Source organism: Ambystoma mexicanum, chromosome 11 (assembly GCF_040938575.1).
Source record: "Ambystoma mexicanum isolate Mex_15411 chromosome 11, UKY_AmexF1_1, whole genome shotgun sequence".
NCBI classification, from domain to species: Eukaryota; Metazoa; Chordata; class Amphibia; order Caudata; family Ambystomatidae; genus Ambystoma; species Ambystoma mexicanum.
Genome location: NC_090934.1, coordinates 1,358,845,240 through 1,358,872,573, shown reverse-complemented (window position 1 = coordinate 1,358,872,573; position 27,334 = coordinate 1,358,845,240). Strand labels below are relative to the sequence as shown.

Here is a 27,334-nt window from a genome sequence, read left to right as displayed (position 1 = left end):
GGTGAGAGGAAGTGTGGTGGCGGTGAGAGGCAACCTGGGCACGAGAGGGGTGATGATGCACTGGTGTTCGACAACGGAGTGGAGGTAAAGTCGTCGCAGTCTGGGTGCGGTGAAGAGGTGTCTGTTAGAGGTGGGCGTCATTCCGTGCGCAAAAGGGTGTTGAATGTCAAGTTCAAGGATTATGTGCTGGAGGGCGCCAAGGGGGTGGGGGTTGGTGGGGTGTGTGTGTATGTATATATATATATATATATATATATATATATATATATATATATATATGCGCAGGTGTGTCTGGGGTGTGTGCATGCTTTCATTTCTATGTGGGGCCCTTTTTTTCTGTTCATAGGGGTCCTTTATTGTTCTCTTCTTTGTTGTATTGTTAGAGGGGGAGAGGTGTTGTAATGTTATGACATCTTGGAACCCTGGACGTAGCCTTAGGTTGTTTACTTACATCCTGGGTTCTAGGTTCCATGCAGGGCAGTTGAGAAAGTTACTTGCCGAAGCGGGTCTGCTGGGTCTGGGGTTCTGTTGCCAATAAACTACGTTTCTCCTCCTCCGTGCCTGCCTCCATTATTACACAACACGAAGAAGAAAGGTTTAGTCCAGCTAGGTGAGTGGTTCCTCTAAAGGACATACCATAACAAAGCACTTGAAATCCAGTGCAAAACTTTAGTTAAGACAGAGGCTGATCCAATTTATTACACAATGATCCAACAAAACCTGTACAATTAAGGGTGTGCGACACCTTGTTACCTCCGAGTCCCCCCAACCCTTCTTTGCTCGGCCCATGAGCACATACTTGACATCAAAGCAGCGATTAACAAGAGGAAAAAATGACATCATAGAGGACATCTACGGGGGAAACTCCAAGTTAAGATGGCCGTCTCTGTCGTCCCTTCCCACACTCGCAGAATTGTATGGGGCATCCTAATTTAGGACAGGTGGTGCCCCTCCAGCCTCCCAGATACCGAAAAGCTTTGAAAATGTTGGGCCCCGTTAGACTGAACACAAAAAGAAAGGGAAAGAACGCACAGGAATGGGAAGGACCTATCCAAGGAGGGTTAAGAAATGTTTCCTGAATCTAAGGAAGTCTGTCATGTTCTCTAGGAAAAAGAGAGGGAATTCCAAGAACTGGAGGAGGAGATTGTGGGTTCCTCCACACCAAGATGGTACCGCCTATAAGTCTTTGGGAACTACCCCAAATATTCTGTTTCTGCGAGCAGTACCCAGGCATACTCCCCTTGTATGCCAGTCAAGACCATACACACAATGCATGCAAAGGCAAAAAAGGGTACTTATTTTACAACTGGTTCAGCCAACCATCCTCAAAAAACAAATAAATCTGGCATCCGCTCCTTAAGAGGAGTTTCTTGTCAGTAATTCCTTCTAAACAGACAGTAAATACAACATTATGTAGAGATGTTTATTTTATTTTGACAAAGTACCTATGACTTGATTATTCAGAGACGCCTTTGCAAAGTGAGGGCACACACCTTTAGCGAAAATTACACATTCATGTATTGCAAGGATGCAATAAACTGATAAATTGCACAACTGGTCTCAGGCTGGGTGATGGAAACAAGTCCCAGGGTCGATGCAAAACAGCGGCTAATTAATGCAATCAAGAACGTAGAGAAATATCCAGCTGAATCACAGGTGGCAGGGCATTTTTATCCTGAAATACTTCTGATTGCAATTAATTTGGGCTGATTGGCGAAGACAATTTGAGGCCCAAACAGATAACCCTGATTAATGAGATTTGCCGCATAGCAAGCTGTGCAACTGCAAAGAGTAAAGATGTGCATGTCCGAGAGTACACGGGTGCATGATTACACAGGTGACCACATTTTCAAAATAAAAACCGGGACAGACACCGATATAGAAGTAGGACAACAATTTTTGGGCCAATAAAAACAAAATAAGGCCTAAAATACAAAGGGGACGATAATGAAACTATAGTCCTATTTCTATAGCGGTGGTCTTTCCCGGTGAATGTTGGAGGCACAGAGCCCTGTTTGGGGGCTAAAAGACCTAAAGGAAGGGGAGAAGGTTCAGAGTGAGTGGGCAGAGCGGTAGCTGGCCGGATGACAGGATTTTTACAATAAGTTTGGCAAAAAAACAGGATGGTATCCACCGACGCCCAAATCCCAGGATGGGGTTTTTAAACTTTAAAACGTGTTGGAACACCAGGACGAATGGGTAAATACCGGGATGGTACAGCCAAAACTTGTTCGTCTGGTCATCCTTAGGAGAATGCCACCATCTAGTCAACTATACCAGCAGACGGAACCGGATTGAAGAGTAAAGACCTGGGAAGGCATAAAGCCACCCAACGTGCCGCTCTTCCGTCACCATGAGCTTCCCCAGGCTCAATATTACACATCAGGCCTCTTCAAACTCCACGAGGACTCCGTCACAGTCTTTCGGGTGCAGAAAGATCACAGGTTTACCGTGTGCACCTATTTTGGGTTCCTGGTTCAGTATCCGGATATTGCGTTCCTTCAGAGCTACAATCGCCGCTTTGATATCGTCGACCTAAAAACGTGAACAAACATGGGATATTAGAACCACTGTTGAAAACTTGATGTTTGGAACAATAACCGCATGTGGAAAGGCCAGAGTTGCAATAGAACTTAACATTTCTTTTTTCAAAAAATCAAAACTGGTATGTTAATCAGAAGATTTAACTCTATAAAACTGCTCTTCTGCCAGCATTTATGTGATCATTAGCCTGTGTCTCACCCTTAGCATTTGTCCATATTGATTTGAATGACATCTAGAAAGCACAACACCAGAATAGTACTGTGATTATTAGCCGGTGCTCCTCTGGCATAGTACTGTGATTATTAGCCTGTGCCTCTCTGGGATAGTACTGTGATTATTATCCAGTGCCTCTCCAGAATAGTACTGTGATCATTAGCGTGTGTCCACACTGATTTGAATCACATCTAGAAAGCACCACACCAGAATAGTACTGTGATTATTAGCCGGTGCCTCTCTAGCATAGTACTGTGATTATTAGCCTGTACTTCTCTGGGATAGTACTATGATTATTGATGTATCTTGGAGTGGCATAAACTTCAGGCAGGACACATGAACCACTCCAGAGCCAGGTATGTAGAAAAGGTAAGTTTACTTTATTGTTACAGTTGCAGGTAGGCAGTTAAGTATGGAGAGTAGGTAATTAGTTTCTACTTCCTCTGCTCTCTCTCTGTCGGTTCCTAACTATCCTCTCTGGAACCCCCATGCCGACAGACAGACAGACAGACAGACAGACACACACACACACACACACACAGCCAAGTTCTAGGTCACAACAATTATTAGCCTGTGTCTCTGTGGAATAGTACTGTGATTATTAGCGTGTGTCTCTCTGGGACAGTACTGTGATTATTGGCCTCTGCCACACTGAGATGGTGCTGTGAACATTAGCTGGCATCACACCCTAGAGAACTGTTAATGTTGCCTTGAGTCACTTCCAGAGAGTGCCACATTGGGACAGCTCCTGAATTACCCCAGCTATATAACCGTGACTAAACGCTCCACGCAGCCACCGAATCCACATAGCCTGTCTCACGTTAGCCACATATTGAACCAGAGACAAGCTATCTAGCAATCACACCACCAGACAGCGCCCAAGCTTGCATCGTACACACCCACCCCACCCAGACCAACCCCACGAGTCAGCCAGACTAAGCACGAAATACTGACTCTGCGCAACGACAACACCACGCCCACTATCACACACGAAGCAACAAATTGAACAGAACCAATCAGAAAACATGCGGGCAACCGTTACAATCATAACAATAACCGAGCCAGCCAACAAAGCATTGCACGCGGGCTACCGCCCCTGTAACTGCAGCCTCAACCCCAAAGGAAACCCAAAGGAAATTTAAACCCAACACCAACCCCACAGCGGACTGCCAAATAACTTAAAATGCAGAAAAAACTAATTGGACCAAAAGGACAGAGAGAAAAAACCCAACTGAATGCCACCAAAGACCCACGACTGCAGAACACACCCCCATCGACAAGAACGAAAACAGAGCCAGCGCCGACAGAAGAGAGAAATCCCTACACCTAACACCATACCTCGCAAATAACCACTCACCGGAACAAACCAACCCTACGAACAATTCAAGAAAGACCAACAACCAAACACAACCTTGCAGAAGAAGAACGGACAAAGCTAGAGGTAATAAGAACACGATAGACGCCCTAACCCATATATCACCAAAATAGGAGCACCCTCCCTTCAACAGTCACAAAATTTAGAAGAGAACCCGATGAAAAAAAAAAAACAAGACTCAACCTAGAAGAGCTATTCGATGACGACACAGACAAAACTGTACCAATTCCACAACCAGAGACCAACTTGTCTCTGGTTGTGGAAGGAAACCAAAACACCAGTCAAAAGACAACGCCGATAATAAAGCACAAACCAAACTATATCATAAAAATCCACTGCAACCTAATCAATGCAAGATCCATGTCAAAACACTCAACAGAGTTCTTCGACCTGCTCTGCGACAATGGTATTGACATCCTATTCATCACAGAAACATGGCTGGACGACAACTACAAAAATCACACTCCAAAAATGCCTCCCCACCAACTTCAAATGCCTTCAGATAAACATAAAAAAAGGAGGAGGCCTTGCAATAACATTCAAAGAACACCTGTAAATAAAAATAGACAAACCACTTAACATCATGACCTGCGAATCCATGGTCATACACCTATCAGCAAATCCAAAAACAAACATTAAATTAATTCTGGTGTACAAACCACCAACATACGATGCAACCTTCGTCGACAACTTCATAGAAGCCATCAGCAACATTGCCATTCAACATGAGCACCTGATAATCCTGGGGTACTTCAACAAATGGTTGGAAGAAAAACACGCCAACTCACAACAGTCACTAATCGGGCAACTAACAACCATGAAACTACAACAGCTGGTCAAAGGAGCAACGCACTCGGCAGGGCACACCCTTGATGTAATTTTCGCCAATAAAGGACATATCACCTCCGTGCCACTGTTGCACTCGCCTGGTATCCACGGGGGCGCCCCAGATACTGGATGGAGGTCTAAGCGCTATCCCGGACCCCTCTCTGCTTGGTTATGTGCCAGACATTGGGTAGCACCTATAACAGGAGAATGGAGGGTTAAGATACTGGTTCTGTGATGCGTGGACTCCCACCTCCCTCTGGTCCAAATCCCCTCCCTTGGAGTTATTGCTCACCTTAGGTTTTTGTGCGTTGAACTCTCCGTCCTGCGCCTCTGTGCAGGGGCGCGTTGTTGGTGCAGGCGCTCGGTGGACCTAGTTGCTTCACTGGTCCGTGTGCGCTTAGGTCCAGACCAGCTGTGACTACGACTCTGATTGCTGTCTTCCAGGTGAGTTATAATGTCTTTTCCGTCTTTATTCTGTCTCTTTCTATCCCTCCGTTTTCTCGGTCTTCTCGGCATCTAGCTTTTTGTTTTCACAGGGATGGTTGCGATCTCGGAGTTGCTGCACCGATGGCGAAGACCACGGTGAGTTATTGAGGCGCGGAGTGCTGCGCTGTTTATTGGTGTTAATTGCTAACCTGTGTTCTCTTCTCTTCTTTGTACAGGTTGCGGTGATGTTCCAGAGTGATGAGCGCTCGAAGCGCTGCTTGCCCAGGTAAGTGCTTTGTTAATGCTGACCTTGTTCCTTCTCCCTTGCAGGGTGCGGTGAAACCCGGAGATAGGCGAGGTAAGAGAAGCGCTGGGTGCTGCCAGGACTCGCTGCTTGCCCAGGTAAGAATTGTTATTAATGCTGTCCTTGTTTCTTTACCTTTGCAGTTTGCGGCGAACTCCGGAGATGGGCGAGGTAAGCGAAGCGCAGGATGGATTCAAGGCCAGTTACTTGACAGGTAAGTGTTCTTGCACGCTAATGCTGTTCTTGTTCTTCCAGGTTATTAATGGAATCCGGATCTAGGACTTCAGGATCAGGCTGCCGGAGAAGCAGATGAGCAGGAGCTGGACACAGTGAGCATTACGCTGCAGCAGTGCAGAATAACGCGAAGCCTTTTCTGCTGTTTGGGTGTGGTTTAAATAGCCCAGGTAAATTAGTTCCAGGCCAAGTAGTTCCAGGCCCAGCCACACCCAAAACACTAGACCGCATGGCTTGGTTCTAAAGAACTGAGCTGTGTAATAGGCCTCCATGTTGGATTAAGGTCCAAAACTAGTATTGCTTTATTCCTGATAATGAGCCTGTGCCAAAGTCGCCAGGACTGACTCCATGTATGTTTTTGACAGAGTTTTAAGGCCCTTGGGGCCAATATGAAGGGCTTTAGCCCCACTGCTGCCAGGGGCTGTTATACCTGAGGGGGTCAGGGGCATGTATTGTGACAGCCGCTGATACAAATACTTTGGAGTGACCATCAAATCATATCATTTGTGATCACGCTACCGACCAAACCTATCATCCAGCCCCTCAAACTTCCAACCACCACAACAAGAAACTGGAAAACTGTCAAAGCAAGCAACCTAATAGAACAACTGGAGCTGACCAAACCTTCCACGACAAAACTGGAGAAGGCAGACCTAGACTGGAAAATGGAGCTACTCCATAAACAGATTGCTGATACAATCGAAAACATCTCCCCTGACAAAACCATTTACCCCCTCAAGAAAAAGAGCAATGGCAAAATGGTACACCCCACTATTAAGCACCATGAAAAAGAACAAGAAGCTGAAACTAGAATGGAGGAATGAATATGACCAAGATAAGAAATCACAGTTCCAGAGACAAATCCGATCGTAAAAGAAGGAAATTCAAAAAGCAAAGAAAAGGCATTATGACGACAGAATCACCAAAGCCACCAACACACAAAAAAATGTTCAACATCATTAATGAAATGAGAAACCCAGCAGGTTGCGATAACACTCCAATACCTTCACAGAAACTATGCAACAACTTGGCAGACCGTTTCAAAAACAAAATCAACAACATGCGACAAATCATACAAAACAGACCGACCACTCCTAACACAACCGACCTGATCCGACGAGGAGCCAGAGCACAAACTCCAAAACTTCCCACAAATATCAGTAGTGACATTCAAAACATAGCGAGAAAGCAGGATCATCCATGGATCCCTGCCCCCCAGACATCTACAAATCAATCCTCACACAAGGAACACCATCTGAATATTACAAAATCTCCTGAATCTGTCGCTCGTGACAGGGACTGCACCACGATCCTTCAAATCAGCATATATTAAACCACTCCTTAAGAACACAAGTGGCAACGTGGAAGACCTCTCCAACTACAGGCAGATTTCAAACATAATCTACCCGGAAAAACTCCTAGAAACATACGTATACAAACTAACCCAAGAGCATGTAGAAAAACACCAGTTGCTAGACGAAGCACAAGTCGGCTTCAGACCCGCAAGAGGAACAGAATCGGCACTCCTATCCATCTGGGACGACATAAAAACAAACACTGACTCCAACACAACCTCGGCCCTGATTCTGCTCGACCTCTCCGCAGCTTTCGACACAGTAAGCCTTGACACCCTGATCAAAAGACTAGAAGATATAGGTATAACGGACATGGCACTAGTCTGGATTAAATAATTCCTAACAAACAGAACATAAACTGTATGGATAAAACCGTTCAAATCTACTCCACGAGTTAACAACTGTGGAGCCCACAAGGATCCTCACTATCACCACTGTACTTCAACATCTACCAGACTCCGCCAATCAAGATTTTCAAAAAATACAACCTTACATGCTACATCTACGGAGACGACACTCAAATCATCTACAAAATCGAAGATACACAAGCAGATCACTCAACACTAGGAGAATGCCTAAAAAGAATCTATGACTGGATAAACACCAACAATCTAAAAATCAACCCCAGAAAGACAGAAATCAGGATTATATCCAAAAACCAAGAGGACAACACCTACATACCCTGGCCGATAGAATTGGGAACCGCGCCCACACCATCAAAAGTAGTCACAAACCTGGGAGTCCTAATGGACAACGCACTAACCTTAGAACCACAAGTAAACGTGATAATGAAGAAATGCTTCTTCCTTCTTCACTCAACAAAAAGAATCCTACCTTTCCTGTCCTTCACCCACAAACACTGACAATCGTTGCCCTCATCATGTCAAGAATCGACTACACAAACAGCCTCTACCTTAGGATGCCGGAACACCTCCTGAAGAAATTACAATGCATCCAAAATGCAGCAGCTAGACTCCTCCTCAAACTATCTAGAAGAGATCACATTACTCCAGCGCAAACATTTTTACATTGGCTTCCAATCAAACAACGTATCACATTCAAAACAAAGTACATAACACACAGGCCAATCAACAGACAAGGAGCAAATTACTACAAAAGATGATATCAATCTACAAGCCAACGAGACTCCTCAGATCAAGCAATGAAATCTGCCTGAACAAAAACCAAACGCCAGGAAAAAACGAGGCGGCTCCTCGTTCTCCCACCTGGCGGCAAAAACCTGGAACAACCTCCCAAAATGAATAAGAAATATCAAAGACCACCTAAAATTCTGAAAGCTACTAAACACCTGGCTCTTCAACACCTCAGAACCAGACAGAAGCAACTGAAACAGTCAAACAGAAAATACAAAAAAACAGGCTGAGAGAATCTAGGACGGCACAGACAACACCTAGAACCGACCAAGGGAAACTCCGACAAAAACAAGAGAGACAATGCTAGGTGGAAACGACTACGAACGACAACCCTGTCAGGACAGAACAGCAGCAAACAAGCCTAACACAAAAGGCACAACTACAAACCTTAGCCACTCAGGCAGGGCGTTGGGCATGGGCCTAGGTCGCAAGTAGATTGACCCGAGAGGACTAGTTAGCACCAATCACAAACAGGGATTTGGGGGCCGACCAAAACAAAAACAGAAATGTAAAGGCTAGCTAACTTAACATAATGACCAAGAGGTGAGAGACAGCCTTATCATGCGGAAATAGATTACTGAAAGGAAGACAACCTTGTCTAAATCCCGGAAGACACACAACAGGAGTGTGCATTTCTCGGGACAACAATGCCACTAACCAACCCTACAAAAACAAAACAAAAACTCACCCCCTCACACACCTCTCACACCCTAACTAAACACAGCCACACCTCTTAAACTGCAGCAACCCGCACGCACAAACTAAACACAGCCACAACTCTTAAACTGCAGCAACCCGCACGCACTTCCCCACACCGCAACAAACGCACCACACAGACCCTCACACAACAGCACACGACAGACGGACCATACCACACCAACAAGCTCAGCGCTGCCAACAGTACATCACAGCTCCCTTGCTCCTATCCAAACTTTACCCTTCTAACACGCCCTAACCTACCCCCCTTTTTCTTTCCGATCAGCCAGAGCGCCATGGGACCACCCCAGTGGTGATAGTGCGCGGTACAAGTATCCTTTAACATTTATACATACTTCAACATTTTCTGTAAAAGTTAATATTAAAGTATTCCAAACAGAGAAACTGGAAAACATCTTGTAATAGAGGTATGGGTGATTTAGAGTGGTACGGGGTGGTAAGTCAACATGCCTTTTCAAGCTAATTCCCTCAAATTTTTTTGTTAACAAAATATACTCCCATTCTGCCATTCTCTGTTGGAATTGTCAGTGTGCACTAGCGATTGGACTTCGCCTCCATCCTTGCTACTTACAGAATTTGCTGTCTCGGGAAACTAGAAAGGGGAAAGGATAGTTTAGGAGAAATGTAGAAACTTAGAGTAGACCCGCCTACCACCCCAAGAGAATGTGACAGAAAGGACATATGCTAATTTAAGGAAAGACACCTCAAAGTAAGCACAACTCAATGCAGCCATTTCTATGACACCTTGATTCGGACAGGTATGTCCACATATGGCTCCTGAGCCGGCTTTTCCTAAAAACCAAAGGTAAAGGCCCAATGAGGTCGAAACATGCCTTGGGTTGCTTGTTGTCTTTTGCAGAAGAGAAGGGAAACATAGCACAGCAGCCTGAACTGTTCCTTTTGGAGTGGGAGCCAGCCTGATTTGCATATGGTCGTTTGCATAATGGCATGCCAGGATGAAAAATAATGGTCTGGAGGGTTTCCCAGAGCAATGCCAGCAGTTATGATTAATTTTAAATGTTCCAGCCATCAACTTTTAGTATTGCAAATTGCATGTCCTACTGTTAACTCTACGCCTCTACCTAGCATGATTGTACCTCTCATTTCGTTCTCGGCTGCGATGTGCTCCAGGTTACAGCATTATTTGGTGTTATGTTGACTGACCACCCCGTACCACTCTTAATCACCCTATACCTCTACTACAAGATATTGTCAAGTTTCTCTCTGTTTGCTCAATAGAACTACAAATACCAGCAGCCCTGGTGGTAGTCCAAAGAAGAAACAGTCCACAAGAGCCTCCAGAGGGGGACTGCGGACCTGTGTACCCCAACTGGTGGCACAATGCAACAAAACCGTTATGCAACGCTGAATAGACGACCATAACAAGTGTCAACACATACACGGAACCACGCCATACCACAACAGAACTCACCTGCAACCGAGCCACAGAGTTGCTCCCTGACACAAATTGCATCAGCTCCAGGATAAACCAACAATTATGTGCAACAGAGCCGTGAAGTGGCTCCTAAACAAAGGCTGCAATTAGACAGACGTTGGAAATGCTCACCTCACAAAAACTTGGAACCTTTGTTATAGTGGGTAGCCATGGAGAAGGTTTGGTGGGCCTGCGCAAGAGAAAGGGGCAGGGCTCAGACCTCACCTTGTATGTATTCTGCTGATTATAGCACTTCCCAGGAGAAGGAGACATGGATTCATTGGCCAGTGGAATCAGGAGGGGGAAACCAATGGAAGGAGGATGGGGGGAGGAATAAAAGAGGGGACATAAAACAGGAAGGTGTGGGTTGTACCGGTGAGGTCAGAGAAAATGGAGCTGGACAAAGAGACCAGAAGGAGGAAGGACGGTGTGGAGGAGTTTTATAGAAAAGGTGAGGTATTGACTGGTGAGAGACAGTGATACTGTGGTGTAAGACTGCGTGTAGGTTGTGTGAGTGAACGTGTTAGTGGGCGAGTGGGAAGTGGGAGAGAGGGTGACTGGAAGGGTGAAAGGGAGGTGACTGAGGAGAAACTGGGGAAGATAGGTTAGTGAGAAGTTGGGAGTAGTAGTAGTGTTGAGTTGGGACTAGTGGTGTTCAGGTGGGATGAGTTGCGTGGAGGTGAGAGTAGTAGTGGTGTGGAGGTGGAGTGGTGTGCAGGTGGGATGAGTTGCGTGGAGATGAGAGTAGTAGTGGTGTGGAGGTGGAGTGGTGTGGAGGTGGGATGAGTTGCGTGGAGGTGAGAGTAGTAGTGGTGTGGAGGTGGAGTGGTGTGCAGGTGGGATGAGTTGCGTCGAGGTGAGAGTAGTAGTGGTGCGGAGGTGGAGTGGTGTGGAGGTGGGATGAGTTGCGTGGAGGTGAGAGTAGTAGTGGTGTGGAGGTGGGATGAGTTACGTGGAGGTGAGAGTAGTAGTGGTGTGGAGGTGGAGTGGTGTGGAGGTGGGATGAGTTGCGTGGAGGTGAGAGTAGTAGTGGTGGTGTGGAGGTGGAGTGGTGTGGAGGAGGGATGAGTTGCGTGGAGGTGAGAGTAGTGGTGTGAAGGTGGAATGAGTTGCGTGGAGGTGAGAGTAGTAGTGGTGTGGAGGTGGGAGTGGGGTGGAGGTGGGATGAGTTGCGTGGAGGTGAGAGTAGTAGTGGTGTGGAGGTGGAGTGGTGTGGAGGTGGGAGTAGTGATAGTGTGGAGGTGGGAGTAGAAGTAGTGTGCAGGTGAAGTAGTGGTTTGGAGACGGGAAGAGTAGTAACAATGTGTGAGGGGAGAGTTATAGGTAGGTGGTAGAGACATGTATCAGCGCAGGGACAGCTAGAGAGGGGGAAAGTGGGAGAGAAGAGGGAGAAGGGTAGCGAGGCAGAGAGAGAGAGGAAAATCAGGGAAAGGAGTAGAAGGGCATTGACAATCAGGCGGGTGCCCGGAGTGACCGAAAGGCACTATACAACGGAAGTCCCCGATAGGTGTCTCCCAGATTGATCCCAGATAAGCTTTTCACAAAGTAGGGGTTACCAATCACTAATACCAGTCTGGGGTTGAGGAACGCCTGGTTTAGGGTGGTATTGCCGATTCCTATGTTAGAGAGAGGCGGGCATTAGGACATTTGCCGATTTAAAAACAAAAACCAGTGAGGTTCATCTGTGAGTTGGTGTGTTCTTGAGGCCATCTGTGACACACACAACCACATAACCTCCAGGGCCCCTGCGCCAATGCCTTTGGATATAGATCCACGAGCCCTGACATCCACAGAAGAAAAAAAGAGTCAGAGGAGAGAGAAGTCAAATGACTGAGTAAAGCTGGGTGTGAACTATCTAAAAGCAGGAAGGGAAGAGGCGGCAGATACTCGAAATGAAAACAGGGTTGTAATCTACTACGGATGCCGTAGGACGTTGCTACCGCTGCTGACTACGATGCAGGGATAGGAGGATGGCTAGAGCGTACACAGCTTAGCCTCAAGAGCTATGTAGGTTAGCCATTGTCAAGCAAGTTATTGTTGAGCGGCTGAGCAAGAAATGTGCACTTTTAATTACGCTTTTCCACACAGATCACTTCCAAGGAACACAATGGAGAACAAGTTGAATTCTTTTGAGAAACCGTTTTAGGGGTGATGTGGGGTGGGGGGTGGGGGTCCTGGTGTGCGGCCACAGAGCTATCCAAGAATACTGCTAGCCATGTGGGCATACTGGACATGCCAGACTGGTCAGTCGTCACCTGGCTCTTGTTCCCCGATAGAGAAATGTTCACTACTTTTTGTGTATTGAGTTACACCTAATGAAACAGGCGGTTTATAGGGGAATGGGTCGCACAAGTAGGCTTCAAACAGGCTTTGAATGAATTATTGTTTTTACAACTAAAAGATAGTTGGGGTAGACGGGTGAGTTAAAGATACTCCCCCCTCCTTTCATAGGTGGGGGTGGGCCACAAGGCACTGGCTTGGATAGGCCTCGAACAGATGGACCTCCAGAGGTGGAAGGAGTGGGATTCCCTTGGCTCGCCCTCCTCAAGGAGATGTGGCATTTCATTATTGCAGAAGGAGTCCCCTTTATCTATAAAGGTGAGCAGAGACCGCAGGGTCCAGCATGCCCCAGGAGAGTCAGCCTGTAAAATCCTGCCACACCTCCCAGGAGGATGTCGCTTCTCCTCTGCAGCACCGCCTGCTACCCTCCTCTCATGTTCCAAGGCTGATTATGTCTTTATCCTCCACACAACGAGGTGGTGGTCCTATCTCCTGCTCTCCCTTCTGAGGTGAGGAGGGTGCATGAAATGGGTCAGAAACCATACAGCCACCTGTCTAACACAGAGTTTAACTCCCATATAGCCAACAGAACTATTAGGTTCTTGAGTCCAAGGACGATAATATAAATCCCTGTTTAGGGATTGCCAGTCCTCAAAGGAGCGATGGGGTGGGGGGGTGGTGGGGTACTACCATTGGGATCCTGCTTGCCCTGTCCCCTAGGGGTGTAAAGCTTATCGTGCTCACCTCCCTAGGTGGGGGTGGCTCCCCTTCGGGACAGGGGACAACTTCCCTGGATTCGTCACACTCTCTTGGGCTGTTTGCGATTTCTGGAATATAACCACTGTCCTCAGAGTTCCTGAGAATCACCAGCACTGTAGCCCACGTTGAATCGCCATTTTTCAACAGATGAAAGTCAACCTCAGTGCTCTCCCAAGAACCACCCACCTCTTCTTGTCATTACCAACTACGATTTGTGAGAAGAGAGATTGCACATTGTTAAGCGCAAACTCCCTTTCCCGAACCACAGGAATTCTCAGATTCGTTGCCATGTCTAAGCCTTCCAGCATTTAATGCTACTATCCAATGTCCTGGAGCAGCATGCTACTATTTATTGAGCAGCAGTCTGCAATAGAATGACCCTATCCAAATCCTCCATTTCCCATTGACCACAAAATCATGTCTCAGGAGTGGGGATGACAGCAGAAGATTGACAGTACAAGTCTGGATTGTTTTATGGTTGTTGGTCCCCAATATTGCAACATCCCAATGTTGTGTTTATTTGAACTTGGGTTACCATACCTTAGTTTTATTGCTGCCCCATTTATCTACCACCTTATATTAGTTAATTCCACCACCATTCAATCCTATTTAATATGTGTTAGATTATTTTGTATAATCTTGAAACTGGTATTTTTATCCAAATCTAAGCTGTATTCACTAACGGCAGGACAGCAAATAAGCGTTTAATAAAAACTTTCAGACATGGCATGATGGCAGGAAAAACGAGCTAGCAATATTGTGACCCTTTTGAGATACAAAGCATTTTAAAGGACACACATCATGGGGTCTTCCGAGGGTAAGCCAACAATTCGATCAAATTGCATGCACGGACTGACTTTGACTATGTGTTAGGTTGACTTTGATGTGCAGTCTGACATAGGAGAACATCAGGGGTTTACCCTATTTAGTTGTATGCACCAAGAATATGCATGTATCATCTTTTCTGGCAGGAACTAAAGAGCTAGAATAGAAATCTGTGTGCCACAGGGGGCAAACCACAGGATGTATTATTGGTAGGAATCTAATAGTAAAATTATCAAACTTCTATTAATCTAAAGTTCTCCAATTTAGGAAGCCGAAAAGAAAACTTACATTCTATAGGCTAGGTCACAGTTGATGCCCCAGCAACTGGTCTGGTTTCAGATCAGGAGAGATGGTGAAGTAGAGAACAGCTGCATTAATCAAGAGGACAACGACAACTTTTAATGAAATACAATGTTCCTCTTTCCTGGCCAATTAGAAGTCATGTTCACTCCCAAGTTGCTCATCAGAGCCATTTGACCCTCCCTGTATGCCGAGCTCTATGCACTGATAGGCGAGGAATCAAAAAGACGGGCTTCCCTGTTTTTCGCTTCTCGCTAGTTATTCATTCTGCACAGGTCGTTTTATTCAGCAGAAAATGTAGCCTCACCAAGTGAATCCACTTACCAATTACAATACATTTTGTATTTATAATCAAATCAAAATTAAATGGATTCCAAATTTTGAACTCAAATTGTGCAGTGAGTAGCGTGTTCTCTTGCAGTGGCATGTGCACAACCTGCAAAGCACAGTTTCTAATCCCAGGGGACCTCTCATCCTTCTGATATATCAGTGTTGTGCAACCAGCGGATCTCCATTTTTTTTAGGACTATGCTACCCATCATGAGGGCAAAAAATTAAAGTTTGCAAGCTACTAGTCAGCATGAAAAAGTCACTCACCACCTCTATTCTAAACAGATACAGGGCGAACCATTTCTTACTCGCCCAGGGTCTAATGGCTAGTAATGAGTGCTAGCCAACTCAGAATTGACCTATACTGACTAGGACTAGGGAGTTGTAATCCAAAACATCTGTAGAGCCAAATATTGCAGACCCCTAATTTCAATGCATAGGGCACAAATCAAGGGCGTATGCATGTGGACGGAGTCCAACCACTTTTTTTCAGAGTGCAGAGGACGTCCCGCCTGTGTGTTTTCAAGGAGTTACAAAAAATAATAACTTGCAGCAAACGGTGCCCCAGACGGGATTCAAACCCAGTTCTCAGTAACCACATGAATCAGTAAAATACCTTCTCCTGACATTCTACTATACAGGACATTTTTTGCAACAAGTTCTTTGGTATAAAATGGCTGCACCTTTTGCACTTAGCAATGTTATAGGAAACTGTTCTCTTGGCAAATGCTTATTTGTCTTGTGCACTTTTGAAGAGAAGCAAACACGTATGTCATTGATACATTGATAGAACTCGCCCCCTCACTTCCGACATATTGGATGAAGGACAAGAAGACACTGTGCAGGACACCAGGTATGATTTCAATACCGCATCGGGTGTATGAGAGATGTTATGCGCTTAGACATGCATAATGAATGTACCCTCGAACTGAAGTGGTAGGAGATTTGCAATCTGTAAACACTGAAGAGCTGTAAAGAAAATATGACAGGTGCAAAGTGATGTCATAAGGAGAAGACACGATGACAGACTGAAACGATATGAGCATACTTAAGGAATGAATATGTAACTGAAGAAACATAAGTAACCCTACATATTAGTGTACAGAAGATAAGTAACCAGATGTGTAGTAAATGTATATTAAGCAAAAAAAACGCAAGGTAGAGGAGTCACATAAAAGCTTGCTGCACTAGAAAATATAACATGGGCAAAGCGGCCATGTTGAAAAGATGGACGTCGGCTCTCAACAATAGTAAGATCATGTATTATGGTAATCACATTCTGTGCATAAGAACGCTCAAAGGTGCTACTGCACACTTCCTTCAATTGGCAAAGGCAAGGCATAAATTAGTTTTCAAAACTTGATTAGCAGAGTTTGCTAATTAAAATCTTCTTGATTAGCAAACAGACCATTTGATTATCAATTTTGTACTAATATTGTTAATGTCACCAGAAGTTATTTAAGACATGGAATGAGCAACGATACAGCAGTTTTACATACCACTGAATTAAGGCATTATTGAGAGGTGTCAGGCCTTGCAAATTCTTTAAAATTCAGATAGAGCTACAGGTCGGGTAACTTAGTTTACCTATTCGACCTAAGAGAAATGCACTTGACCAAATGTACAAATATATGCCACCAGCAAGTTACAGAACTAGGTTTGCCACCAAAACCATTTGAACGTGTTCTCATGTACCTTTTCAAAAGTATTCACTCGTCAATACGATGCTATGAGTTTTAGATACACTATCCTAAACTTTACTGCAAAGCATGGAGATGATGCAGTGTTTTACAGTATCAATACTGTAATTATGCAATATGTAGCAATTTACATTTAAAGAATGAAATTACATGACTGTCTTTTAAAAAAATATAAAGTTAACACATGTCTTAGCCAGGCAGGATATAGAAAGCGTAATAAAAGTATCACTAAAAGTATCATGCCGATTTCTTCTGGTTTGCAATTATTTGAAAAATAAATTCTTGCTTATCCATCCCACACAGGCCTTTGGCACTTACGATTGAGGGAGATGATTATTGCTGCACTTTCCCTCCATCAGCACTTGAAGTGAACAGAGAAAAGAGGGTGAACGGAGCACCAACGGCAAGAGAGGAATGCAGGGCGAGCTGTGGTTCATTGAACAGGGCAACTTAAATAGCTAGCTTTGCTACATAAGGGTCAATTTGATTAGCAAACCTACAGAATTGCATAGCAAATTGCTATGCGACACTGCTTATTTTATGCCTTGCAAAGGTAAATTGAATGCATATGTTAATTTCTTGTAACGTCACTTACCATTGGTATGTCAGAATCCTGCCACCTTTTTTCAGGAATTGAGCCTTAAAAGTACCTTTACATTAGGCATTTCCAGTAAGATATGAATCGATATGTCATTCATAACCCCCCTGTACAAAAGAATTTCTAGGTGCGACAAGACAAAGGAGGGAAGACAGAGGGAGGACGAGACAAACGATCTTACTAGGCCTTGTGTCATTCAGATCGTGCAAGTGCGACAACGCAAAGTGCAGGGGATGGGAGAGGGGGAAGTGCCAGGGAGAGGGTGGAGGAATTGCAATCAGGGTAGCATTGCTCTTAGTGCACCCAGGGCAGCGCAGCTCTGGGTAAATGCAGAGAGGCAGGGGACTGTAGAGGTTCCAGGCCCCTAAGTGCACGATATGCCTGGAGGAAGTAGAGATGAGACTGATCATGGGGGAGCCTGGTACCCAGTGAAACTCTGAGGGTACCAAACAACCAGTCGGGGCAACAGACCGACAGATCATCAGGGGAGGGAGAGAGAGAGAGAATGCTGAGGAGAAAAGGAAGGTCTTGAGCTGCTTCCGGAACTTCAGGTGGTCAAGCTCAAGTTTGAGAGGGTCAGGGAGGACATTCTAAAGGGAGGCACCTGCAGAGGATCTACCCCCCACTCAATGCCTGATAGCTCAGCGGGTTGAGCAGTCAAAGCTGCAATCCGTATGTAATCTGCAGGTCCAAATCCCGGCACGACCAACTCAGCCTTTCATCCTTCTGAGGTCGATAAATGAGTACCAACATCGGTTGGGTGATGTTGTATGCAAATGTGTTCTAGGTAAACAGCTTAGGCACAAGCAGTATAAAAATAACATTTACTAGCTTTTTAAATTTTCGTGGTTACAACAAACAGACACAGATCTAACAAGCACTACATTAAAAGCTAGGTAAGTTATTGTAACTCTTCTGGGATGCTTTTGAGTGCTAACAAGTGTCGGAGCTTCTGTGCTGCAATGCAGCCTTTCCAATAACAAGCTGGGGGACGAGTTTATTCCCAGTGCCATTGTTCGCCCATGATTACTGCTGCAGACGGTGTGTGCAGGGGGAACCAGCCGCGCTCTGCTGTCAGCACAGCGGCGGCGCCTGCATAAAGCGGCCAAGATGAATGATGCTGGCAGCACGCGAGAGTTTAGCATCTCTTCGCGCCCGCAGAGGACGTTCAAGGTCATTAAGTTGATGGATGCCGCCTTTGCAGCTTTGTTTCGTATCATGTCTCCCAATTTAACAATGATCTGAGCGGGCGGCATATCGCTAATCTGCCCCTGATCTCGCGGCTGGCTTCATTAAACAGCGCGCTTCTCTTGAGTGTATGGGCCCCGCCGAAGCAGCCCCTTCTCGAGTTATGCAGGGAGGGGGGGTCATATTTCATTAAGAGCACTGCAGAACTCTTCTGGCTCACAGACAGCAACCTGAGTACATAAGACACACTTTAGTATTTATTGAACTTCAAACAAGAGAAACGGCGAGCAAAAGAAAACAGCCACATGATTACATGAAAGAGGTTGGACTACTAAATTGTGACGGTTGTTACTAGGTCAGCTGTGGGGGTAGAAATCATATTAAATATGGTCCCTGCTAAATGACATTGCACTGTTGCAAGTCCTATGGTCCAAATACATATCACTTTAATGCATTTTTGCCCAAGGACAATTGTTTGCCTCAGTGGAAAGCAGCTCGTATCCGCCCAACTAAGGTAACAGGAATTCATTTGTATACATGAAGAGCATAACATTTGGACCTCTGGGGGGAGGGCGATGGGAAGCAGGCAGGGCGTCCAAGTACCAACAACCATTGGGAAACCGATGGACTTTACATCTTGAATTTTACGGTTTCTACTCCTGCATTAGAAATAGTATTAGGGCTTGCGCCCACTTTTTCAGAGGTCAGAACTACACGACTAAGACAGTTGAACATTGTTGAGGGAGCAGTGTAGATCCGAGACAAACAAACAAAAAGCAGAACACAGCTGGCAAGCTGATGTAAATCATACCGGCTGACCGGCTTGATCCTGACAGGAATACCCTCATGGCCGAGAGGAACACATAGGAGAAGCTAACCTAGGCACGCAAAGGAGACAAGCGACAGGAGCTTCAGCACAAAGTTGCAGTGAGAAGCAATAACGGCAACTGCTGGAAACTCAGAACCCTGATGTTTAACTGACAGAGGGCCTCATCATAAGTTGCACGGAGCAGTAAAAAGGAGTTTGGCGGAAAGTCGCCCAGCTTTACCTCCAACAGTTCGTTATGGGACTTTACACTTGGCCCCTTCTCTTTAGCATCCCTCCGCCTGCGTCACTCTTGCCAACTTTTACGAAACAGAGTTCATATACTGATTTCACCATGCAGGATTAACTTCCCTTCTTCGCAATCATCTGTCAGTCAAAGACTTTCGACGCTACAGAGGATTTTACAAGACCCCTGTTTGATCACTTTGATCTCTCTTCACCTCTTTCCAAGGCCTTCTGGTTACGGTATTCCCTACAATCGGGTAATCGCCCAGAGTTTCCTGCATGAGCATCCACGTGGTACCGGACGACTCTATTGCCGGCTTTCCCCCACTTTCATCAATAGTTTCTTTACACCTTTCAAAGTTCAAATTGGTTGCTTGCTACCTTTCATTCAACATAGCTCGGTTTCTCATTGACTCTGCCCTCGACTCACCAGCTTTGATGAACCACTTGGCTTTCCTCTTTCGAGTCAGGGTTGGTACCATAGAGACCAGCATCTCTCCTCGGCTTGGTTATCAGCGGAGGAGGGTCTTGTGTACCATTGACAACTGCTGCAACAGACGCTGGCATTTGTTTGCAGTCTTATGTTTCCGTCTGCAGAGGTTTCACAGGCCTTGATCGGAAACGGCAAGGTTAGTTCTCTCTTTCTTACCCCCTCAGTATTCGCCATCTTTAACATCCCCTGTAACTGCTGTGCTGAGTTAGCTCTCACATCTTGCGGCCTGTCTTGCTCATTTTGTGCTCGATTGCTCCACTTTTTATCCCTGTGGGCAAAGAAAAGGGCCGTCGGGTGCGTGCAGTTCTGATCAATTGCCTGACTTTGCCTGACCCTTGCATTGGGACATGTCAGGTGAACGTCTCAGGCGTTAGTCCGTTGTCTGTGGTGGGCGAAAATGTTTGTGTCAGAAAAGGGGGGGGGGCAGTGGTTTTAAATATCCTATGTAGGATGGGGAAGATGTGTTAAATGGAATTATAGCTTTCGTCCGAAGGGGATAGATGATTTCAGAATTATCATAAGATGAACAGGGGGGATTGTGGGAACGGTAGTGTTTTGTTTGAGCATATTCAGAGTGTGGGAAATAATCAGAGGGACGAGAAGGAGAATGACTGGGAGTATTAGGGTGGTGTCTGAATGTACAGGAGTTCGGGATCCTAGGAGGAGGACATTTATATATGAAGGGTTTATTGGATATTGGCAGGAGAGATGCAGTGAGAGGAAGGGAGGCAGTGATGGTACAACCTACAAAAGCCTTATGGTCTCCGTCCTTCTCATCTTTCTCTTCGGTATAATACTGCGTCTCACCTAGGTTATTTCCCCGAGCATAACCATGGTCCATCCCATCCAGGTGATCCTCTTGCGCGCGTCTGCCCCTAGAGTTGGGGTCTAAGAGCATTGGCCCTTTACTGGCCACCTTAAAAAGGTATTCTTGAGGCCTGCTCGGGAGAATACCCTCAAGTTTCTCACAGTCAGCTGTTCCGACAGAATATCCCTCACTTGCTTTATACCTGCATCCTCCCAGCTCTTCCAATGGTCCTGCCCTCCCCCTATCCTTATTCTTCTGTTATACCAGATTGGGGCCTCCAGATGCCATTAGCCATCCATCTTGAGCCATGCATGAGCTCTTTCCCATACCATATGTTTGTGCCGAGCACTGAGCGTGCCCCATCTCCCCCCCCTCTGCTCCAAAGATGAACCCAGCCCTTCCTACCACGCAATCTTCTGCTCCCACATTAACAATGCTGGTTTTTGCACCTCCTCTCGGGAGAATTCTGTAACTTGAGATAGTTGTTGGGCTATGTAATATACGTCCATCTGATGTTACCCAAGTCCCCCTACCCCCGGTAGTATTTACAGCTTGTCCGCTTTCAGCCATGGTCTACTCCTTCCCCAAACAAATTACTTGAAACCCTGCATTATTTTACATACTGGGGTAGCCTACCAAATACACAGTTCAGTCGGGTCTGCCATCACCAGTTTAACTATCTGGGTCCGCCCCAAATGGATAGATTCAACCCTGCTCATCTCTGAAACTCCCCTTGTGCTTTCCTCATGCTTTCTCCACATTATCCCTGATCATATTCGCCAACCCTTTGGTTAAATATATTACTAGATACTTAAGTCATTCCTGCACCCATCTCATTGAGGACTCTTGCACACACCTCTTATAAGTATTGTCTTCAAGGGGCATAGCCTCGCATTTTTCACTGTTGATTTTATATCCGGAAAAGGATGAAAAAGCTCCAATCGTTCTCATCAATTCCTGCACGGATGAGTCCTGATCTGACCGTCAAGCCCCGAGGATCTCTCCCGTGCTTTCTCCTCACCTGGGTCTTCCACAGAGCTGTCTTGGGCTTCAGAGTCCTTCTTTCACCGAGGTTTCCGAGGTTCTTTAACCTTCTTTTCTTTCTTCTGATGAAGGTAAGGGCGAGCTCCCTCAGAAGCCACCTTGGCCCGAAAAGCAACCCAAACCCAGAGGAACTCTGAGGAGCAAGCACCTAAAGAATGCAGGGAAAAGGTCTTCTTGGCATAAAAAGCCCTGATGTTAAGTCCTCCTAGTAGATCTTGAAAGAAACAACTTGATCCACTGTGGTAGAAAAGTTCCCAAGTGTTGGCCGAAGTCAATTGAAGAGGGAGTACTTTCTTTCGTGAGTAAATGATAAATCCAAAGCAAACTAACGGACAGCAGAATCCTGTTGGGAACTTCCTTCAGGCAGATGTATAGCAACAACAAAGACTGGTACGTGCTGGATAGTGATAGCACGCGCAGTTCTAATGAAATAGACCCTAATAGAATGAAAGGATAGACGAACAACCGTGAAAACTGTAGAAGCAACCAGTGCAGAACGAAGGTCAGTCACAGAGAGAAACAAAGAACAGAACCATCAAATTAGAATGCCAGCTCCTCCGTGAAAGCGCTGTGCGAAGGATAAGTATGAAAACCCAGTAACACAGCAATAGTGCTGTGCAAAGCGAAAAGAGTGAAAGCCGCTGGAACACAGTGAAATGCTGACAGGAAGGTTCCTAGCCAGGAAAAAACAGAAGCTGTAGGATAGTCAGAAGCCGTCACCAAAAGGAGACTGGGAAAAGAACAAACCAATACAGAGATAGATACACTAAGAGCAGAAATAATAGCCAACGCTGAAAGCAAGAAAAAGAAAACCTCGAACCCGATAAGAGAGAAAAACTACGTACGGTCAGTGAAGGGAAAATACAGGACCACACTAGACAGAAAAAACTACCAAAGGAACACCAGCAAGGTCCGGAAGGAAGAGGGCATAGAAAAGAGACCGCCCCAATATAGAGGCGGCGGCCATGTTGGAAGGAGTCGAGACTGTAAGATGATATGGAACTGGAGACAGGCTACATATATTTCAACCGCTGCCAACATTCACAAGGACGGTGCATGACACCGACAGTATCAGCATGATATTGTCAGCAAATAAAAGCACCTTCTGTTAATCCGCCAGTGTTTCTATACTCGTAATGCTCAGGTTCATCCTGATGGCCATGGATAGCAGCTCCAGCGCCAAAATAAATAGTAAGGGAGAAAGCGGGCACCCTTGCCTAGTCCCCCTGCCAATTTCAAAAGCTTCCAATTCTGAGCCATTCACCCCTACTCTGGTGCTGGGGCGCTTGTATAGCAGTCGGACCATTGCAACAAACCCGTGGCCTAGCCCAAAGATTTCCATCATTATAAACAGATACCCCCCACTCCACCTGACCAAATTCTTTCTCAGCATCGAGTGATATGATATGTCATTTATATCGTGCCTATACACAAATGTTTCTAGGCGCGAACGCGCTATACTGTGTTCTGTCCCTCCTCTCTCCTGCCCTAGTACGTGCAAGCAACCTAATGTTATCTCTAGCCGACCTACCTGGTACAAACACTGCTTGTGTCTCGTGCATTAACTTTGGGATGACTTTCTTCAGCCTTGAAGCTAAAACTTTAGCAAAATGTTTGATATCCGTGTTAATCAATGATATTGGTCAGTAATTGCTGCAAAAGAGAGGGTCCCGGCCTGGCTTCACGAGCACCGTTATTAGTGCCTCGTTGAACTCCACCCGAAACTCCCCATGCATCACCACCTCATTAAACACCCAAGCCAGTTTTGCGGCAAGCCTGAACCCCCCCCCCCACCTTGTAAAACTCTACCGGCAGGCCGTCCCCTCCGAGTGATCTCCCACTGTTCATACTCAGAGCTTTCCCACACTTCTGCTCGTATCGGGCCCTCCAACATCGCCTGATCCTCCAGCTCTACGTGCGGTATAGGCAATGGGTATAAAAACCATTGTTCTGCCCTCAGGTCATCCGCAGGTTCCACTGTGTATAGCGCTTTGTAGAAAGCGCGGAAGTCCTGCAAGATCTCCTTAGCCTGTGCCACCTGCTTCCCTGTGTCTTAACATTGAAACACTGTGATTCCCCCTTGCTCCTCTCTCTTCTTAAGCTGGGCTGCTAACAAACACCCGGCGTGTTCCCCGTGCTCACAAGAGGCCCATATCCAAAAAGGGAGTATTCTGCCTTCTGAGTAAAATATGTATTGACTTCGTACTTTGCCTTCCTCAGCGCCAACAATGCCTCAACCTTGGGTTCACCATCATATTTTCGTGTAAATTCCTATTACCTCTTTGTCCCCCTTCTACTTCCAAGCCCCCTTCTGGATCAACATCGCCCTAAGATATGCCTTTCCTGTCGACCATAAAGCGTCTGCCCTCTCTACCAAATCTTCATTGAATGCATAAAAGTCGTCCATCATGTCCCTCACCTCTTTTTTGTCCTTCAGTTGGCTAACATTCAGCCTCCATCTCTTGGAGCATTGGTGCTTTACTGCGGCATCCAGTACTAATATGACAGACTCATGGTCTGAGATCCCCCTTGTGAGTATTTTTCCCCCTTGTTAGTTGAGGCACCACTCTCCTTGACACTAAAAAGAAGTCTATTCTTGATTATGTGCCATACACCCAGGATGTAAATGTGTATTCTCTGGCTGTGGGGTTTATTAGTCTCCACACGTCTACCAGCCCACGGTCTACTATGACCTGCTTTAGAATTTCCCTTTCCATCCTCAGCCCGTCCACGTGTTTATCTGACTTATCCAGGAAGGGATTCAGGGTTAAGTTCCAGCCCCCCGAACCCCCTCAATAATATGATGGTGTTGTGCATCTCATGCAACAGCCTGGTGAGATATGTGAAAAAGGGTTGTTTATATGCCGTGGGTGTGTATACTGACCCAAACACTAACGTGGCGTCCCCCAGATGTATCTTAATCGCTACCAGCATGCCCGCCCCATCTGCTCACACCTTACTAACCCTGGCAGGTAAGGATTTCCCGACGAGTATGGCTACACCACATTTCCTCCTTTTCTCCCGAAACTACGATACACTTTCCCAACCCATCCCGACGTAGTTTATCAGACTCTGCCTTCAACAGGTGGGTCTCCTCTAACAATGCCACATCTGAACTTTTCGTGTTTAGATATTTTAGCACCTTCTGGCGCTTGACGAAATGGTTAAGGCCATTTACATTCAGCAAGATGATATTCAGAGATCTATCCACCATCACCCCCCCCCCGTCCCCTCTTATGTGCTCTCTGATGTCCCAGTCTCTGATGAAGTAATCATTAGGCTTGCTGGGATCGGCTGCTGAAACTGCCTTCGGTTGCTGCCGAGCCCCATTTGCTTCCCTCAACATAAGCCTCCAAGGATGGTTTGCACCAGAGAAATGTATTAAATCGCTTGCTGAGTAACTATATACATTAAACCACAACCAAATAGGTCCCATAGTCCCCCTCTCCCCCCGTCTCCTACACAGTGATGTTGCCATGAGTTCCCCATTATAACCTCCACCTCCTCCTACCATACTTTTCCTAAGAGGTGTTTTTCGTCTGCCCCGCTGCCCCCTTATCCTCCTCCTCCCCAGACACCCTGCCCTCTTTCGACTTCTCCACCACTCCGTTACCATAGTTGCACATATGTCCCAAGACTGCATGTCATATTTCTCTGCTGCCTCTCCCTTTTTCTCACAGTGCTCTGGCATTTCATGGGGAAATTGTATTGGGGACCTGGACTTCTCTCTCTGCCTCTGTAACGCTCACCTGGACTATGCGGAGGCATTGGGGCACGGTTCCAGACCTCCCAGCGGTGAGGTCGCTCAGGTCCGACTTCACTCTCTGCGCTTATGTGGTGACTGGTGATAATAGGTGATGCTGCTCGGGACTGCTCCTGCGTGGGGAATAGGGGGCGTGAGTATGCCAGCTTGTGCGCCTGATCCCCTTCCAGACCCCTTCTACCAAACCGTGGTACCCGTGGGATGCGCTGTCCCTGGAAAGCTCACCTGTTGATTAGTTTTGGTGAGCACTCTGTCCTGCTGCTTCTGGCAGGGGCGCTTGTATGATATGGGCCGAGTTTCTTCACTGGTCCCTTGCACGTGTATCATGGCAACAGGCCCCAGAACACAAAAACCACACCATCTAGTGACCTATAAACACAGGGGCCCTGGCTGGACTCAGTCGTGGAGCCTTTAGCGCCACGCTCATATAGCGATGTGAGCAGGAACACTTTATTTCAGTGCAGGAGTGCTTTTACTTTATTTTAGTGCAGGAGTGCTTTTAAGGAGCTGAAAACCTTTATTCCAGAGAACATCCTCATGTGCTGACTCATCAGGTGCGGCTCCCTAGACCTGGTCTTCATGTGCTGACTCATCAGGTGTGGCAGGGTGTGGCAGGCAGGCTGAACCTGGTGGGCGTGGCTTCAGAAGCTCAGCTATATGAGCTGCTCCATCCTTAAGGCTGGTGCTTCGCGTTACTGTGCACTCACTTGCAATGTGACACTCGCCGCCGCTTGGACCAGTTTACTTACCTTTGAAACCAGGCATTCTCCTGCATACTCACCTCCAGGAAACCAGTGCTTCATCGCTTCCTCTGCAGACTCATGTCCTGCCATCCAGTGATCTTGATCCCGACACCGCAGCACCGCACTCCGCATCCATGAACTCGGACCCTGTGATGAAGAAGAAAGACAAGGTTAGAGCATCCGCCCTAGGGCCATGCCGCATTTGAACCCTGCGTGCCCTCTAGTTAACAATTTACCAGCTACTGTACTGCTGCAGCTTCGTTCCTCATTCCCTCCAGCTGTGGCCCCGAGCTCCGCAGCTTCTGCCGGGCCGGCAACATCACCTGCTGCGGCTAAGCCACTATACTTCAGGTAAGTGTTCCTGTTTGCCTTTGCCTTTCCTCATCTGTTTTTGTTGTATTATAAAGTTTGTTGTCTTGTATTGCTGCCTGTTCCACTTTTGATGTTTGCTCTTTTGCTTTCTTCCCTTGCAGGTGAAGACTTGTTGGTCGTGAAGATTATGGGGCCTCTGTACACAAGTTCCACTCAGAAAGATACAAATAACTTCCTGAGCGATCCTTGAGGCCACAGGTTTTTTGAGTGCCGAAGAACGCCAGGAACCAGGAACACCGGTGACTCCTCGACCGCTGTAAAGCAAGCAATGGGTCAGTACAATGGCAAACAGTACAGTGAATAGCGAGGTAACAAATATCAAGGGGCTTACCAAGGGTCTGCGGATGGGAAGAGCACAGATGAGAATGGAGGTGTTCCGTGTGGCTGCAGAGTGTAGCAAGCAGCAGCGGGTTGGCGTAGATTGTTGTAGAAATAGGCACTGCAAGACCTGTATGGAAAGGGTATTCCAAAAGCTAACAGAAGAGGAAATACGAA

General features: G+C 46.3%; 1 protein-coding gene across 1 annotated transcript in view; it reads right to left on the bottom strand.

Annotated features, from left to right (window-relative positions):
* Positions 1-1,409: 1,409 nt before the first annotated feature.
* MCEE (methylmalonyl-CoA epimerase) overlaps positions 1,410-27,334 on the bottom strand; it is a 92,369-nt gene continuing 66,444 nt past the window's right edge. The window contains exon 3 of the mRNA XM_069624921.1: positions 1,410-2,535. Coding sequence (XP_069481022.1) covers positions 2,383-2,535 — 153 coding nt within the window. The 3' untranslated portion in view covers positions 1,410-2,382. The remainder of the gene's footprint in view (positions 2,536-27,334) is intronic.